This window comes from Medicago sativa, chromosome 1 (genome assembly GCF_051527215.1).
Source record: "Medicago sativa cultivar Bolivia chromosome 1, Bolivia_mono, whole genome shotgun sequence".
Classification (NCBI taxonomy): domain Eukaryota; kingdom Viridiplantae; phylum Streptophyta; class Magnoliopsida; order Fabales; family Fabaceae; genus Medicago; species Medicago sativa.
In genome coordinates, this window is record NC_140749.1 from 2,688,064 (window position 1) to 2,704,448 (window position 16,385).

The window sequence follows — 16,385 nt, forward strand, 5'->3', positions numbered from 1 at the left end:
TGATCAAAACTCTGTCATATCAGATGGTGACGTTGACAACATCAACAGCGGCGTTGCGTTGACAACTAAGATGGACGATATCACAAATATAAAAAAAAATCAAAACAAGAGATATGGAACAATTAGGGTTCATGATGGAAACAATCGAATTATTGAGGATTCGAGTTCTTCAAAGGTGAAGAAAACTGATTTTTACGAGATAATGTCGAATCACTGGAAGAAGCTGCATATTTTACGAGAACAGGCCAATTCAGCTAAATCTATTGAAAATGATCAAAAAGCATCAAAGGCTAAACTTGATGAAGACAAAGAACACAAGAAAAAAGCTAACATCCCTGTGCAAATCGAAGCGAAAGCAGAATGTAGCTATCAAACGGATGAGGTGAAAGTAAACACAATTTTATTAATTAAAGCAGGAGAGATTATATCTATTGATGATGTTGTTATAGATGGTGACTATGAAGTTGATGAGAAGACATTGACAGGAGGTCATTCTCTTGAAACTCTAGCAAAAATTAAGGTCATTGCTTTCGACAAAATTGTTACCATAGGAAAGGATGAATCAGCGGTCAAAAAAATTTCAATCTCTTTCGGATGACATTGATTTACTGGGTGTCATGCATTGAGAGCAAGGCAAGTCATCCATTTGCAGAAGCAATTGTTGGTACCTTGCTTAGTGGCTGCTTTGTCTACAAAAAGGGACCCTCACAGTTCAACCAATGGGATCCGGGTGGATATTATCTTGTTCATTAGAGGAGTTAACATGCATGAGTAACTCTTTATCAAAATAAGAACTCAGGGTCGAGTTCTTCAGAGGTGGAGGAGATTGGTATATGAGGGTTTCCATAGTATTTTTTATACTATCTCCGTCCCTATATCTAAGCACCCTTTTATTAGAGGCAAAGGGTGCTTACATATAGGGACGGAGGGAGTAGTATTTTTATTTTAGCTCAATTTTAGTAATGTTTAGTTTTTATTTGTTATTTTTGACCCATTAGGATTCTGTTATTTCCCTATTTAAGTTTAACAATTGTAGCCTAATAGATAATTTTTATTCATTCAATAATATTTTAGAGAGTTTTCTCGATTTTTGGTGGATTCCAGAACCCTATTTTCATAAGTTTGTCGCTTGTAAACTTATATCTTTTCAATTTAAGTTTAGCGTTTGCTAACCCTTAGTCCCTTACTTTCGTACTTCATCATCTCCTAATAATGTTATGAATGGTAGTGAACTTATAAATGGTAGTAGTGAACTTTATAATGAGCAAAGTCACTCATTGAATATCTTTTTTCATTTATCAAATCATCGTCATCTTTTATGGTTTCTTTGTTTTCATCCAACTCATGAAAAGTGATTTTGCTAAGCTTACGAGACATAGCTAATACTAATGTTTAATAATTTAAACTTAATGCTTACATGGAATCATGCCATGTCTATACATAATTGATTGCTTGATTATTTGGTCTTAGAGCAAAGTTTACAAATTAACTAATCCCAAATTGCCTCTCACAAGACAGCATGCATGTGTATACAAAAAACAAAACGGGTCACATGAAATCGTTGACGTATTTTTGGATAATAGGAGCTATGAGCCTTTTGTAAACACTTTCAGTTGGATGAAAACTATCCCAAAAGACAAACTCCATATCATTTGGACACGTAGAAGACAAATGGTTGCATAACAACACAACCTCAATTATGCCCGTGCCACAACACCCTTTATCTTCCACTTTATATCCTGTAAATTACAATTTCGCTAAAATTATCAACAAAAAAAAAAAAAACACTAGTATAGTACAAAAATAAGTTTCCATACAAGTGAGGATGAATAAAAAAACTAAAAATGTTTATAAAGGTGTAGAATTTGAGTCTTTTGGTTCCAACTTTTAGGTCACCGACCTTCACACTTATGAACACTCATTAGTGCACTATGTTCCTACATTTTAATTAGGCATGTGCAATAATCCATTAGTATCAGAGTTATGTCCCACTAACTAGCCAAAAAATAAAAAGTAGAATTTGAATTAGACCTTGAGACTATACAACTAAAAAAATACATATAGACTTACGACCATGTCCCTTTGAGAAAAAGCTTAAAAGAGGTAAAAAAAAACAAAGAGAATCTACTATCCAATTTACAAATGGAATATTAGTCATTTTGGCCCCTGAAACTAAAGTTGTAATGAGTAGTCACAATAGTCTTTTAATATATTAAACTTTTAAAACAGTTCTTGATTGTGCACTTTGTTAATCAAAATAATCTTTAGTGCTAAAATAATCTCTCAATGTTAACAATAACTCTTTTCACTTGTAAAAAAAACAATAACTCTTTTCATATAAGGATTAATATGACAATAAATAAGTATTTATAATGATTGATATGACAATAAGTATGCATATTGAAGGACTAAAATGACAATATTAATGAAGCATTTTAACTAATGAGTTGCACAATTAGGGATTACTTTGAAATTTTTATACTTTGAGGAATTATTGTGACTATTCATTACACATTCAGGGACTAAAATGACTATTACCTCATTTACAAATGGGTCAAATAATATTTAAGTTTAAATGACTTGAGGAAAAGTGTTGAAAATTAAAGAAGTTTCATATAGGTGTTTATTTTTTAGAGTAAGCACCACTAATGTGTTTATAAATTGTAGAGTTTGATTCAAATATTTTGAATATGAAACCCACTTAGGTTAGTCTGGTGGTATTGATTTGAAACCTAAGAGTATGCTTCTCCTTAAAGTTTAGGTTCAATTTTCTCTGATGCTAATTAATTTGGGTGGGCTAATTTAAATTCTTAAAAAAATGAGGGAGTCTCATTTAAACTTGAATGAGGGTTGAAAATTAAAAAATAGGTGGTGTGAATAAAAAAAGTTAAGATGTTTTTAAGTAGTGGAGACGTCCACACTCAATAACACCGACTAGTTCAAATACCCAAGTGACCTTGTTCAAATAATCCAACAAAAGTTGTAATTACCATATTTATTAGAGTTTACAATGATGTCAAGCAGAGGGTTATAGACATCAATGTAAACAATCCTGCTGTTTGGATAATTCTGGTTAAAGGAAGCTAACCCCTTTGACAATTTGCTGTTGTATAATTCTACTGCTTCATTGTATTCAACTACAATTCTTCTTTCTATTCCTCCAGCAGCTGTTCTCTGAAATGGCAAACACCCAATTGGTGGTGCATTGAATACTCCAATCCTCCTTGCACCTAGCTCATATATTTCCTTTCATTTGTATTGAGAGGTGGAACCAAAAAAAATAAAAAATACTTGGTAAGGTAATATTTGACCATTTTATAACTATAAAAGTGACTTGCCAGTTTTTGTGTTGAGACTTGATATATCTACTTTAAAAGAAGTACGCTTGCAACATGCTCGTAAACACGCTATTTTCAATACATATATTTTAATCGGTTGAAATTCAAATTGGTCGCACTAAATTTATGTGAAACCTATATGATTCAGAGGATATCAATTTAAATTTCAACCAATTTAAATGAATGTGTGTTGAAAAATCGTGTTAGAGAGCTTATTGCTAGCGTTTTTTACTCCCAAGATATTTGCAACTTGTTAATTATTAGCAATACCTTTAAGAAATTAGAAGCTGAATTGACCATAAGATCAGCATAATCAGGAAAATCATACTGGAATTGTCTAATGCGAGACAAGAAATATGTGTTGGAGATATCATTACTGCCCAATACCACAAGGAAAAGACTATTTGCCAAGATGAAGTTTGTTTTGTCTTCTCCAACAAGTCCTCTTAATTTTCCTATGTATTCTTTGAACAAATCTAGTTGGCCAGATAATGATATTGCTGACTGATTATGATTACAATAATTATAAAGTAAAGTTATAACAAATTAGAAAAGAAAAAAAAAATGAACAAGTTAAGTAAGTTTTTAATGGTAACTTCTAAAAAGATATTAGGGGTTTAAAATATGTGTACCGCAGTTTGAGATGTCAAAGGATCAAATCCAGCACCACCAGATGCAAAGCACACACCAGTAGGTAAATCACTGGGCTGGAGATTTGGATCCAAGTATGCTGGTAGAAATTCTTTAATGCCTAATTCTTCAACTGACCACAATACAAAAAAGTAGGTTATATAGTCGCATGTATATACTTATTAATTAAGCAAATACAAAACTTTTTATTTATTTATTAACTAGTGCTTTAAGGGTCTAGAGTTTCAATATATCATCACAAACAAGTATATAAACGGATTTAGGGATGGCAATGAGGATGATGGGTGGGGCAAAAACCATCTATTCTTACTTGTATCATGTAGCGCAAAGTTTTTCAAAAATATTTTTATACATTAAAAATTGTAATTATTTACAAAAATGAAATAGACACAAAATATATATAAAAATTATAATTGAATGATCCTTTACTGATTACCCTGTTCAAAAATGTACTACATAGATAGATTTATTGAGTTTTCTCAAAAAAAAAATAATAAATATAGATTCATTGATTGTCTTCGTTGTTACAATCTAGTTATTTTGTATGATGATAATTTCTATGGAATCTTGGGTTTGAATTGGAATCACTGCATTTCTTCCTCTCCCATGTATGTATTTATTTTACAATGAGTGATCGCTAGATCAATAGTCAAATAAAAAAAATTATCAAAAAAATATACTACCTCCGTCCCAATTTAATTGACACAATTTTGTTTTTCACACATATTAAGAAAAATGTATAAATAAAGGGGAAAGTGGAATATATTGTATTGGGAATGATAAAAGTAGTACTATTATTTAGTGTTATATTGTATTGGGAATGATGAAAGTTGTATTGAAAATTGAAATGGGTCAGTTATTTTGGGACACTTTTTTTTAGAAAATAGGTCAGTTATTCCGGGACGGAGGGAGTAGTAACTAGCTAGACTCAACAACTGAGTAGCCCTGAGTGTCCATAAGGCACGAGGCAATCACAATATAGCGCCTTGGAGATTCAACTTAGACTGTGTAGAACTATAGACATGAACTTAAGAGATATAGATTTAGTGAGTGTAAATACAAAAGGACGGGCTTTAGCCTTGAGGTGAGGTGGCAATATTTTAGAAACTAAAGTGAATCGACGGTTTAACTCGTTGAAACAAGAAATTTGTCAGTTTACCTAATGACTTAATCTTGATTGTGGCTGTTGCAACCTAGTAGTTTGATTATGTTTTATATGGAATATCAGGTTTGAAAACCTAGATAACCACATTCTTTATCTTGTATGCGGTCTTTTTTATGGTTGTTGTGGTTTGAATAGCAAACCTTATATATATTATGCATTGTTTCTATCAACTGAACTAAACTCGTGTTTATTTAAGTATATATTGTCATCAGGACAATAACTAAATGGAAAATGTTAACAAGTGCCTAAGGACATTGTTTAAGCATATAAAAGTAGCAACTTTTGCATTGGAAATTGTACGAGTATGACTTATATTTTCAAGACATATTTTCCTTTTGTGGGTTCCTTAAACAATGCCCTTAGGGCACTTGTTAAAAATACCCTAACTAAATAACGGCAATTGATTCAACCAGTTTTTATTTATTGCATTTTTTATTTTTACTTTTCTAATACACTTTTACTTTTTAGTTTATTTATCCGTGATTCGGTTGAAAGACCGATTAAACCGATTCAATTATGACCTAGATGTCATAATGATTCCATTTTGAATCCCTATGTTTAGAATACTCTAAGATGGTCCATTTAAAAGTTAGTAAAAAATGAGCACTTATACAGCTTCACTCAGAAGCATTTATTTCCCTTTTGTCTTTTATATATATATATATATATATATATATATATATATATATATATATATATATATATATATATATATATATATATATATATATCAGTCATTTATGTGATTCTATTTGAAATACTACTTGTCTAGTAGGTAGAAAAAGAGAGATCTATGTAGTACCTATGAAGTCTGAGGGAACTTTTCCATTGCTAAATCTTCCAGTTGGAATCCCTCCTTTAAAATCTTTCCCATAAGGTGGAAAATTGCAACGAGCTGTTGTTCTCAAATTGTTGTTATTGTTACCTGTATCCACGATAGAATCTCCAAACACCAACACTGCTGGAACTGAAACATTTGGTGGAAGTTGGACTATACCCTTTGTTTTACATGCAACAAGTAATATTATTATGAAATGGAGAAAAAAAGAAAGGGAATTCATTAAAGGAACCATAATATATACTAGCATATGCTGCTGTACAATTTGCTTAAGTTCTGCTTCTTCCTTTTCTAAATATGAGAAGCATAAGTAATCAAAAGATATAATCTTATTTTATTTGTATCTTAGACCATAACAAATGCTAAATCGACAAGTATCCATTTTGTTTAGCTCATTTATTGCAAGATATAATGCAAAACTATAATGTCTTCAGGTTTTAAATGACCACGTCAAATCACTATTTTCTCGCAAGGTCTAGCATGGACTAGTGTCACATTTAATTTATAAGTGTTACTACTTACTAGTCGTAAATTAGGGTTTAGTTATCGGACCCCTTTTTTTTGTTAATTAAGCATCCAATTTAGTTCCCTAATATTTTTGTTAATTAAGGTTATATACGAATATAATATGAAACCAACATGGTGTGGCATGACGCAATGGATATTTGAGTCTCTTAATCATTTAGTCAAAAGTTAGATTTATGTTTGATGTATATATAAAACATTTGTTGGTATAGGGGTCAACATTTTAAATGGGTCTAATCAGTAAGCTTGAGAGATTAATTAGTCTCCAGAGTTAAGATGTTGTTGATATCAAGTGACTCAATAATCAGGGACACTTTAAATATATAGAAACTTACTAATAATTTTTTTTTTGAAAAAAGGTCTTTTTAAAATTCTTTTTAAGCTTAAATATATATTTAGTGTGTAACTGGATTTTATTTTGTCTTTTTCAACCTTGTTCAGCGTCTTCAACTTCTCAACGACACCATATTCTCCACTCTAGCCACCGTTGCGTGTGGTCAAAAAGAGTCACGGTGCAGCAGGCAGGCATACATTGGACATCTTTTTAGCATTTCTTATGCTCTAAGATGTTCTTCCTGTGTTTTAATAAAATCTTATTTTTCTTCTTAAAAAAACATACTCCATTAATGACTCATGAATTCACCTTTTCTGATCATAAAGTTTGTGTTGACTAATCTTCTAATCATAAAGATGGTTGGTGCAATTAGTTGCAAGTTGTTAGCCATAATCGGTACAGTTGGCTAGTTGTAACGTGTCCATCAAATTGAATATAATGTGGATATCATAAAAAGATGTAGAGATTGATTTATTGCATATCCATTGGATATTTTTGGCTTGCGTTACTTAAAGTTGATCTGTTTTTTTGATGGAATTTATTACTATATTTTGGGTTCTCTTTTGTATGCTAGTCTTTCTAATTCTAATTATTTATGTGGTCAAAATTTTATGTTTATATATAGATGGAAATGTTCATAAAAAAAAGTAGCAGTATAATGCAAAAAAAATTATTCATTTTTGTCTAGACTCTTGGAATTTACATTGGACTGCAATTAGTTTGAGTAAAGCTAACTGAACTCACATATTTTTTTTGGTTACAACTGAACTCACATATGAGACAAAACTCTTTTACGTATATTATTCACAAATTTTGAAAATGAGGTTATTTCTTAAAGAAATTTGTTGAAATTGATTTAAACATCCTAAAACAACTCTCATTTTGTTTAATATGGTCAAGGAAGAGGGAGGTCAATGCTACACACACACTCAAGTTCTTCGCTAAATGATACACATACAAATCGAAAATACTATAACTTTATATCTAAATTTCTTCTTTTCTATTTTATATATACTTTTGCCTTGGAGTATTGTTAGATATAGTTCAGATATTTGTTATTGAATTTGTGGGGGTGCTTAAGATAAGTCTCTGTGTTATAAAATTATTATTAGACAACGACCTTGGTTTTTCTTTAGTTTTTGAGTTTCCTATGATATATTCTAGCATTGTGAGTGTTTTAATTTATATTTTTTGGGGAGTGTCACACACAACAATGAGCTATTGGTCGAAGACGGCCAAGAAATCGGGACACCACATCTCTATCTTGATTGTTAAGGCATTGGAAATGTGTTACATTATCAAACATTGAACATATTTATAATCGATATGAGATTAATCACTCACACTTGAACCTAACAATTTAACACTTTGATATCACTTGATTCCATCCTATTCACACACCATCCATATTAATGTTTTTTTTTTTTCTTTTTACGTTTCCTCATATGACTAAATGAGCACTCACAAGAAATGGGTGTTGGTAAATTCCACACTTAAAGGCCAATTCTTTTCTTTTAAGACTTGTTTTGGACCCTTTTGGGGGATACATGAGCACTCACAACATGTATAAAAGAAAGGCAAAATTACACTTTTACTCCCTTAACTTTATTTTAGGTAACAATTTAATCCTTTATCTTTTTTTCATTTCAATTTTGTCCTTTTGATCCATTTACATATGAATTTTTAAGCTTAAAATTCATGATTTTATTTTCTTATGGTCTTTCAGTCTTCAAATTTATGATCCTTGTCTATGTTTGCATAAGAATATTAAATTTGAAGCTTAAAAATGTATATGAAAATGGACAAAAAGGACCAAATTGAAATGAAAAAAAGATAAAGGACCAAACTGTTACCTGAAATTAAGTTAAGGGATTAAAAGTGTAATTTTGCCTAAAAGAAAAATGAAAGAAATTGATTTTCGGATCGACCTTTGAAGCCCATTATTTTTCACACCAACTAAATCATTTTTTTTTTAGGGAAACAACAAAATCTTTCTTAATTAATTAAAATATCATTCATTCCAAATAAATCACCTACATTGGAAAGGGAAGATTTTCTCAAAAACTACCATCTTGTTTGACAATTTATGAATCTAACTATAGAGCAATTCTTACATTTTAGGATACAAATTATACAATACCTGATCATACATGCTTACTCACATGTATATGCGAAACGTTTCTCACAAAATATATATATATATATATATATATATATATATATATATATATATATATATATATATATATATATATATATATATATATATATATCAATAAATCTTACAAGGAAGGCTTCACTGTTCTACCAAGGATCCTGTAGATCGACCCTTTTGCAAGGGTTTCCCCACATCGTTCGCGTCCAAATTTCAAGCTCCTGTTGTCGTTTTCGTGAAATCCATTTCTTCTCTTGCGGGTCCATGGAGATTTTTGTGTCAGTGTACATCCATACAGTCGTGGTGGACCATAATTGTATGTGTTATTGCAGCTTCCCGATAAATTCACACTATTTGCAGGCAGTTAAAAAGGATTCTGAATCGACGCATTTTTCGGTAATCATGCAATAGGGTGCGATTATTTCATCCTGGTGGGGTTAAAATTTTGAATCGTCCTGTATGGTTTTGTCTATTTGTATTGATTGCAGTTTTGTCGGGTTGTTCATGTGTGTAGCTTTCAGATTGTATTTAAGCTCGCGTTGTGTGTGTGTTTTCCTTCATCGTCCCATTTCTCTGCATTCTGTTGTTGTGGTAGTAAACCATTCCAAGATGGACTCATGGAGAATTAAGGTTAGGATGAGTTAACTTTTATTCAATTGCTCCATCTTCCTATTTTTTTACCGCTGTTTTTTATTTTGTGTTCTTTTTGCTTTGTTCTTCCATTTGCCATTCCTTATTCTTTGGAAACCACAACCATATCAATTCTCATAAATTTCTATCTTCTCCATAATGGGAATAGAATGCAATGTAGGTATTTGATAAAATGCCTATGAGTAAAATTTGGTGTTTAGCATCATATGTTTTTGGTAAGAGTTAGAAGAAAATGTTTTTCAACATGTGTTGCTCATATCATGCCATAAAGCATCTGAAATGATACATGGAAAGAGTGTTGTTAATGTGATGAATCATATAAGAAATTGGAAGTTGATGTTTGTAATATAGGAGCTGGTTTAGTTCTAATTCCTGGTTATAGTATGACTGCTTTACCCTTTACTTTATATTAGGTGAGTTCTGCTGTTTATAATGGTTTTAGAGGAATTACTGCAAAGAGAGGCTCTTTTGGTAGATCTCCTGATCAGGAAAAGAAGAAAGGTGTGCCATGGACCGAAGAGAAACATAGGTATGGAAGCTAATCACTTATATTCAATTATTGCTTATTGTTTTTCTTTTTGATTAATTCATTTGTGCGTGTGTGTGTGTGTGTGTGTGTGTGTGTGTGTGTGTGTGTGTGTGTGTGTGTGTGTGTGTGTGTGTGTGTGTGTGAAACAATATATGAAGATTTCCCTGTTTGGTTATTTGAAATGTAAATCAGTTTTTAAAACTGATATTAGTGCATGTTTGGAATCTCGGATTAGTGAAGTGAAATCATGTTTATACGTAGTTATTGAGAGTTAGGTATTTCCTAATGGTGTTGTGGTCTTTTACATTTTGATATGGTATTTATTAGTTAACTCAAAATTATGAAACAAAAAGTGCATATATGATATTTATTTAAGTTGATGAGGGGTTAATTAAATTTTTGATTATTACGACGAAAATTCATTGACATGTTATTTTCTATTGGGTCTGAAAAAGTATGGAAAAGCTATTTGGAGAAACCTTTCAAGGAATTTTGTGATCATTAGGACGCCAACACAAGTATCTAGCCATGAAGCTCCAACAAGTAAAAAATTGAATTTGAAGGTGGTGGAAGTGTAAGTCTTGCCCTTATGCTTAAAAGGTGGTTCCTATCTTAAAAAATTTAATTTCCTTTTCCTTTCTAGAAGACAACTTTACTATTTTGGTATGGATTTACCTACTAAGATATCATGTATATTAGCATTTATCATCTATTACCAATGATATTGTAGTAAGATGAGTATGTTAACTCAAAACCTCCAGTCTTAGGAGGGACAAAATATTTAGTTATTGACTTAACTTCATTTTAGTGGGTATGTGTATGACTTTTGCAGTATATATCAATCAATAACAATACTCTTCACACTTTCACAATATTTCTTCTTTTTCTTGCAGTAATTATGACGAGATTGGTAGTGTGACCTGATGCATGTTTTGTTACAGATTTACCAGCTCCCTCTTACATTCTGTTATATTTTGGCTAAGAACCTTATCTCTTTTGCATTTACTAAGTTGATCTTTTATATGGAATTACACGGCCAGGGTTTGGTTTTTGACAAAAAAGAGTAAATGTCTTGAAGGTTAAGGCTGGATAGATGTTTTCTTTCCATCACTCTCAGTACTGGAAAAACATGGCAAATTACACTCAACTTTTTGTTTCACTTTCTCTGTTTGACCGTTGAATTGCTGTATTAGTTCTGCATTGAGAAGAACCTACTATTTCAGAATTTGGCCATAAAAATTGCATTTGAATCAGGTGATATATGGTTATGACTTATGTGACAAGAGTGTTCTGCTAATTCTTTGTACCTCAATGTTACTTTTCCTTGCTTAATCAGTGTTAGTTCACAAGATGATAATCACTATTGGTACATTGTAGTATATCAGTATATCTTAGTCTTAGTAGTTATCTGAACTGAGGTTACTTTCATCAATAGGAAATTATTGATGTATATTAAATATTCCCTTCTGGCCAGACTTGGCTTCTTTATGAGTATGAACATAGAACACTGTCTTTAAGCTTCGGCTGCTTCCACGTTCCCTTTAATATATTTGGATTTTTGTTTTGCTTTCCTTATCTCTCCACCTTCTTTGCGTTCTTTTCTTCATTTCATCTTTGGCTAACAAATGTTATATCTTTTGTATGATTTTAGACATTGATTGTGTTTATTTCACTCATTTTGTAGTATCGGGTTTGATATAGGAACGGCATTGCAAAGTTCAAGGTATGGATAGTATGAAGAACTGGAAGTGTTGTGTCGATTTGTTTTTTGTTTTTGGGGGTTTTATATATGTGTCGTTCCTTTTGAAAATTTATCAACCATTCAAGGTTTCTCCTTTGTTTTTCTACATTTTAGTAAAGCTTTGAGACCATTTCCATTTTGCTTTCATCTTTCACTCATAATGATTTGGTTCTTTAGAAGTGTCTGCTATTTTCACTGATTGTAGATGAAGGTTGGACATTCTTTTACATTTTTCTTTGGCCTCTATTGTGGTTTTGTTTGAAGGTTATGCTTCATAAAGTTTGCTCTTATGTATTGAAAATTATGTTTTGTTTGTCTCAATTAAAATCCCTTAATGTTTTGATATCTTTTCTCTATTACAGGTACCATTTTCCAATTTATTTTGCTTCAAGGTTGAGGAGAGTAGACTCAAACTTGTATATACACAAGAGGAAAATAAATATAGTAGACGTGTGTCTTCCCTATGTAGACATGTATATTATTTACTATAGCAGAAAATTTTCTAGCAAGGTGTATTTGGTTCATTTATAGGAGAAAAATTACTATCTTCCTGTATTTTCACTATGTGGACATGTTAGCTTTGATTCTCTATCCAAGCGATGTATGAAGCAACATATAGAAAATTACTAACATGTAGAATTCTATATGGGTTGCTTCATATTGCTTCTATCATTTTGTGGATACAATAAACAATGTTTTACTCATATTATTTCTACATTCCTCTTCAAGCTTAGACTACTTTGGAATTGTAGCTTAAAGTTGTGGCTGCCTGATACTGGTTTGATTCATCTAACTCTAGAGAAATTGATTCTGGTTGGATATGCCTTGATATATTAGTTTAAGAAATGTCAAAACTTTATTGTAAAATTTCTGATGCTAAAGATACTAATTGCATTTTATACTTTGGGGCGAGAAAGAGTTTACACCTCTTTGAGTTTTTATGTATGCTGCTGGTTGTGTATATGTTAACTATATATAATAATTCCCCTAAAAGAAAAACTATATAGAATAATTTGTACCGTGGAAAATCTTTAAAAGTAATTAGGATAATTAGGCATTAGGGGAAAACTATATATATAATAATTAGGTATTTAATATTTATTTGATATTATGGGATGATAATGTACAATTAAAGTGCAAATTTTTAGGATATTCTACATCATTTTATAACGGTCATGAACAGTGTACGCAACAAACCGTCACCAGCGGTATAAAACAGTAATTGTACGGAATTTTAAAATTATTCGAATGTTTTAACAACGGTCATGAATAGTGTCACAACGGTAACAATAACAATAACGGACACTTTACAAAATCTACTCTATATATATTTCCACATTTAATTGTAATTTTCATGTCACTCTCTCAAAATTTATCCATAAATTTAAAATGTCTAAATCTTTTCTTCTTTGCATCACCCTACTTGTCTTGATTTTGATACTTATTGTTGATTTTAATTTTGAAGAATTGGAAAATCTTTATATAGGAGTGAGTAATTATGTTGTTCATTTTTCCATTACTAGGCTTTGCTTGGATGATTACTTTTTGTTAGTTTTGGAAAAATTAATTTGTTTACTCCTAATTTAGAATTGGAAAATCTTATTGTCTTGATTCTGGAACATAAATTATTCCTTCTAAAATCTTTGTTATCACTAGGTACCTTCGTTTTTAAATAAGTAATTAAATAATCTTTGGGTATTTATTTACGTAATTATGTTATTATGCATTATCGTAATGTATTATATGTTGTATTCTAAGTCCCCGTGAGCTTAGCTCAGTTGGTAAGGACAATGCATAATATATGCAAAGTCCAGGGTTCGAACCTTGGACACCACCAAAAAAAAAATGTTGTATTCTAAATTAACTCCATCCACGTATTTATTCAATAAATTAATACTGGATTGAGTAATAATTATTATATTATTTATATTTATACCAATTTATCCCCATCCTAAAATAATCTTCTATATGTGTCTTTGCATGCTCTCCAATGGCTTCTTCGTCAAATTTAAAGGTATTGTTCTTGATCAAATTGTTCATGTATACTTTTCTCAATTATTTTTTATCCAATTGTAAATTCCAGAAGGAATAATTTAAGTTTAGAATTTGAAGATGTTAATAGAGAATATAAGTTGTGTTTTATGAATCTAGAACTCATATTTTGTTTACTTTTGTAGAGATGAAAAATGCATTCTCACCAAAGATCAACAAGCTCTTGGTTTTTTTATCCTTCTTATGAAGGATACGAAGGACCATATGAAATTCGGATGTAGCTTCATATTTTTTTTTATGGTGGGGTTGTACCGGAAGAATACACTCTTATTGATTTTCAGTCTCATATTCGTATAAGTGTTGATGAAGATTGTGTGCCATGTGAATGTATTGGTCATAGACACATAGTCATAAAGTGGGTAGTATTAAAAATGTTATGCATGAAGAAGTTTTTAAAAGTGTTTAATATTGGAAATGTTTTAGCTGTAGTTAGTAATAAAGTCTTAGTGTTGTGAATTTGATGTTCCTGATATAATATTCGCTTTTGTTGAAAGCTTTGAAGCTCCATAGTATTTTTTTTTCTTTCTTAATGATTAATTTCAATAGTAATTACTTTGAATATTTATGAATGTATTTTATATTATGTATTTATTGGAACATGCTTCATCCAAAATTGAGATGCGAATGCACATTGTCGAGCATCGTGGTAAAATTGCATGTTATTCTGACTTGCGTTGTCCGAAGATAATTTTGCCCGTGCGCAGACGCACGGGTCACACACTAGTATATATACATACATACACACACACAGAAACAAATGTCACTCTTATTTACCTAAAGTGTCCTAGCAAGATCCTCATGACTCTGCAAAGTTAATAGCTAACTCTTTTAGTCACTTCTGCCTATACAGAAAAGGGACTACAAGAGTACAGTTTTTTCAATACTCAAGTCATTATGCAAGACAAAATGGCTTCTACATTTTCAAGCATTGGCAACACAACATGGCTTATGTTTAATTATTATATAGGAGAGTTGTGAAGTAGAATGTTACCAATGAGTGTTGGAGTTTGAATTTGTCTTAATTAAATAAGTCATCTACAGCTGTAGTGGAGTTAGCTTTCTGTAGTGGAGTTAGCTTTCCTTGTTTCCTGGTTAGTGGATGAAGTGGAATTTGCTTTTGTTATTTTGTTGTTTTTCTCCTGTAAGGCTATATAATGCCATTGTCTTTGATTTAATAAATATCACTTTCAGTTTATATTTCACATTTGGTACCAGAGCAAGAACCTGTGTGAGAAAGTGATCGAGAGAGAATGTCTGAGAGATCTGAAAAATTTGTGCAGCCGGCCATCCCAAAATTTGATGGTCATTATGATTTCTGGTCCATGACAATGGAGAATTTTCTGAGAAGCAGAGAATTATGGAGCCTGGTGGAAGATGGGATTCCGGCGATGACGCTGGTAACAACACAAGCTAGCGAGGTGCAAAACAAATTTGTAGAAGAGGCGAAGTTGAAGGATTTGAAGGTCAAGAATTTCTTGTTCCAGTCCATTGACAGAGAGATTCTGGAAACTATTCTTGACAAAGGTACCTCTAAGGCGATATGGGAATCCATGAAAAAGAAGTATCAAGGATCTACAAAGGTGAAAAGGGCGCAATTGCAAGCTTTGAGAAGGGAGTTCGAATTGCTAGCCATGAAAGAAGGAGAGAAGATTGACAGTTTCCTAGGAAGAACCTTGACCGTGGTGAACAAAATGAAGGTGAATGGTGAATCAATAGAGCAGAGAACGATAGTGAGCAAAATTCTCAGATCGCTAACCTCGAGATTCAACTATGTGGTGTGTTCGATTGAGGAATCGAATGATCTGGATACGTTGAGTATCGATGAAGTACATGGCAGCCTACTTGTCCATGAGCAGCGATTGAATGGATACGTGCAAGAAGAGCTGGCACTAAAAGTGTCTCAAGATGAAAGACCTAGTAGAGGAAGAGGTCGCGGAATGTTTCGTGGAGGACGCGGTAGAGGAAGAGGAAGAAACGCAGTCGATCGTGCCATTATCGAGTGCTACAAATGTCACCAGTTAGGACACTATCAAAACGAGTGTCCAGAATGGGAAAAGAAGGCGAATTATGCTGAACTAGAAGAAGAAGAAGAGCTGCTCTTGATGTCTTATCTTGAGAAACATCGGGCAAACAGAGAAGAAGTTTGGTTCCTTGATTCCGGGTGCAGTAATCATATGACTGGATGCAAAGATTGGTTTTTTGATTTGGAAGAAGGTTTCAATCAAACTGTGAAACTTGGAAACGACACAAGAATGTCAGTGGTGGGAAAAGGAAGCGTAAAACTACAAGTTAACGGAGCCACCCAAGTCATACCTGAAGTTTATTATGTCCCGGAGCTCAAGAACAATTTACTAAGCCTTGGACAATTGCAGGAGAGAGGCTTGGCAATCTTGATTCGTGATGGAA

General features: G+C 31.9%; 2 protein-coding genes and 1 long non-coding RNA gene across 8 annotated transcripts; 2 read left to right on the top strand and 1 right to left on the bottom strand.

Moving 5' to 3' along the window:
* Window positions 1-1,380: 1,380 nt before the first annotated feature.
* LOC146951711 (GDSL esterase/lipase EXL2-like) lies at window positions 1,381-6,300 on the bottom strand. Its single transcript, XM_085754351.1, has 5 exons — window positions 5,957-6,300; window positions 3,971-4,101; window positions 3,609-3,842; window positions 2,991-3,246; window positions 1,381-1,739 (listed from the first exon to the last, which is right to left on the bottom strand). The coding sequence occupies exons 1-5, from the start codon at window positions 6,240-6,242 to the stop codon at window positions 1,549-1,551; spliced, it is 1,098 nt and encodes a 365-aa protein (XP_085610477.1). The 5' UTR covers window positions 6,243-6,300; the 3' UTR covers window positions 1,381-1,548.
* Window positions 6,301-9,117: 2,817 nt separating this feature from the next.
* LOC146951712 (uncharacterized) lies at window positions 9,118-12,660 on the top strand. Of its 6 annotated transcripts, none has more exons than XR_015032108.1 (6): window positions 9,118-9,402; window positions 9,521-9,636; window positions 10,071-10,186; window positions 10,642-11,440; window positions 11,871-11,909; window positions 12,290-12,660. XR_015032108.1 is itself a non-coding variant. In XM_085754370.1 (5 exons), exons 2-5 carry the CDS (start codon window positions 9,616-9,618, stop codon window positions 12,456-12,458), a joined length of 345 nt encoding a protein of 114 aa, XP_085610496.1. In that variant the 5' UTR covers window positions 9,118-9,402; window positions 9,521-9,615; the 3' UTR covers window positions 12,459-12,660. The 6 variants fall into 6 exon arrangements, 2 of the variants coding, with proteins under 2 accessions (XP_085610496.1, XP_085610489.1); XR_015032117.1 differs by having other exon boundaries at window positions 9,128-9,402; window positions 9,818-10,186; XR_015032119.1 differs by having other exon boundaries at window positions 9,128-9,402; window positions 10,100-10,186.
* Window positions 12,661-13,860: 1,200 nt separating this feature from the next.
* Window positions 13,861-14,576, top strand: LOC146951713 (uncharacterized). The gene is made up of 2 exons (XR_015030791.1): window positions 13,861-13,941; window positions 14,105-14,576. It is a non-coding gene; the product is annotated as an uncharacterized LOC146951713 (long non-coding RNA).
* Window positions 14,577-16,385: the final 1,809 nt, after the last annotated feature.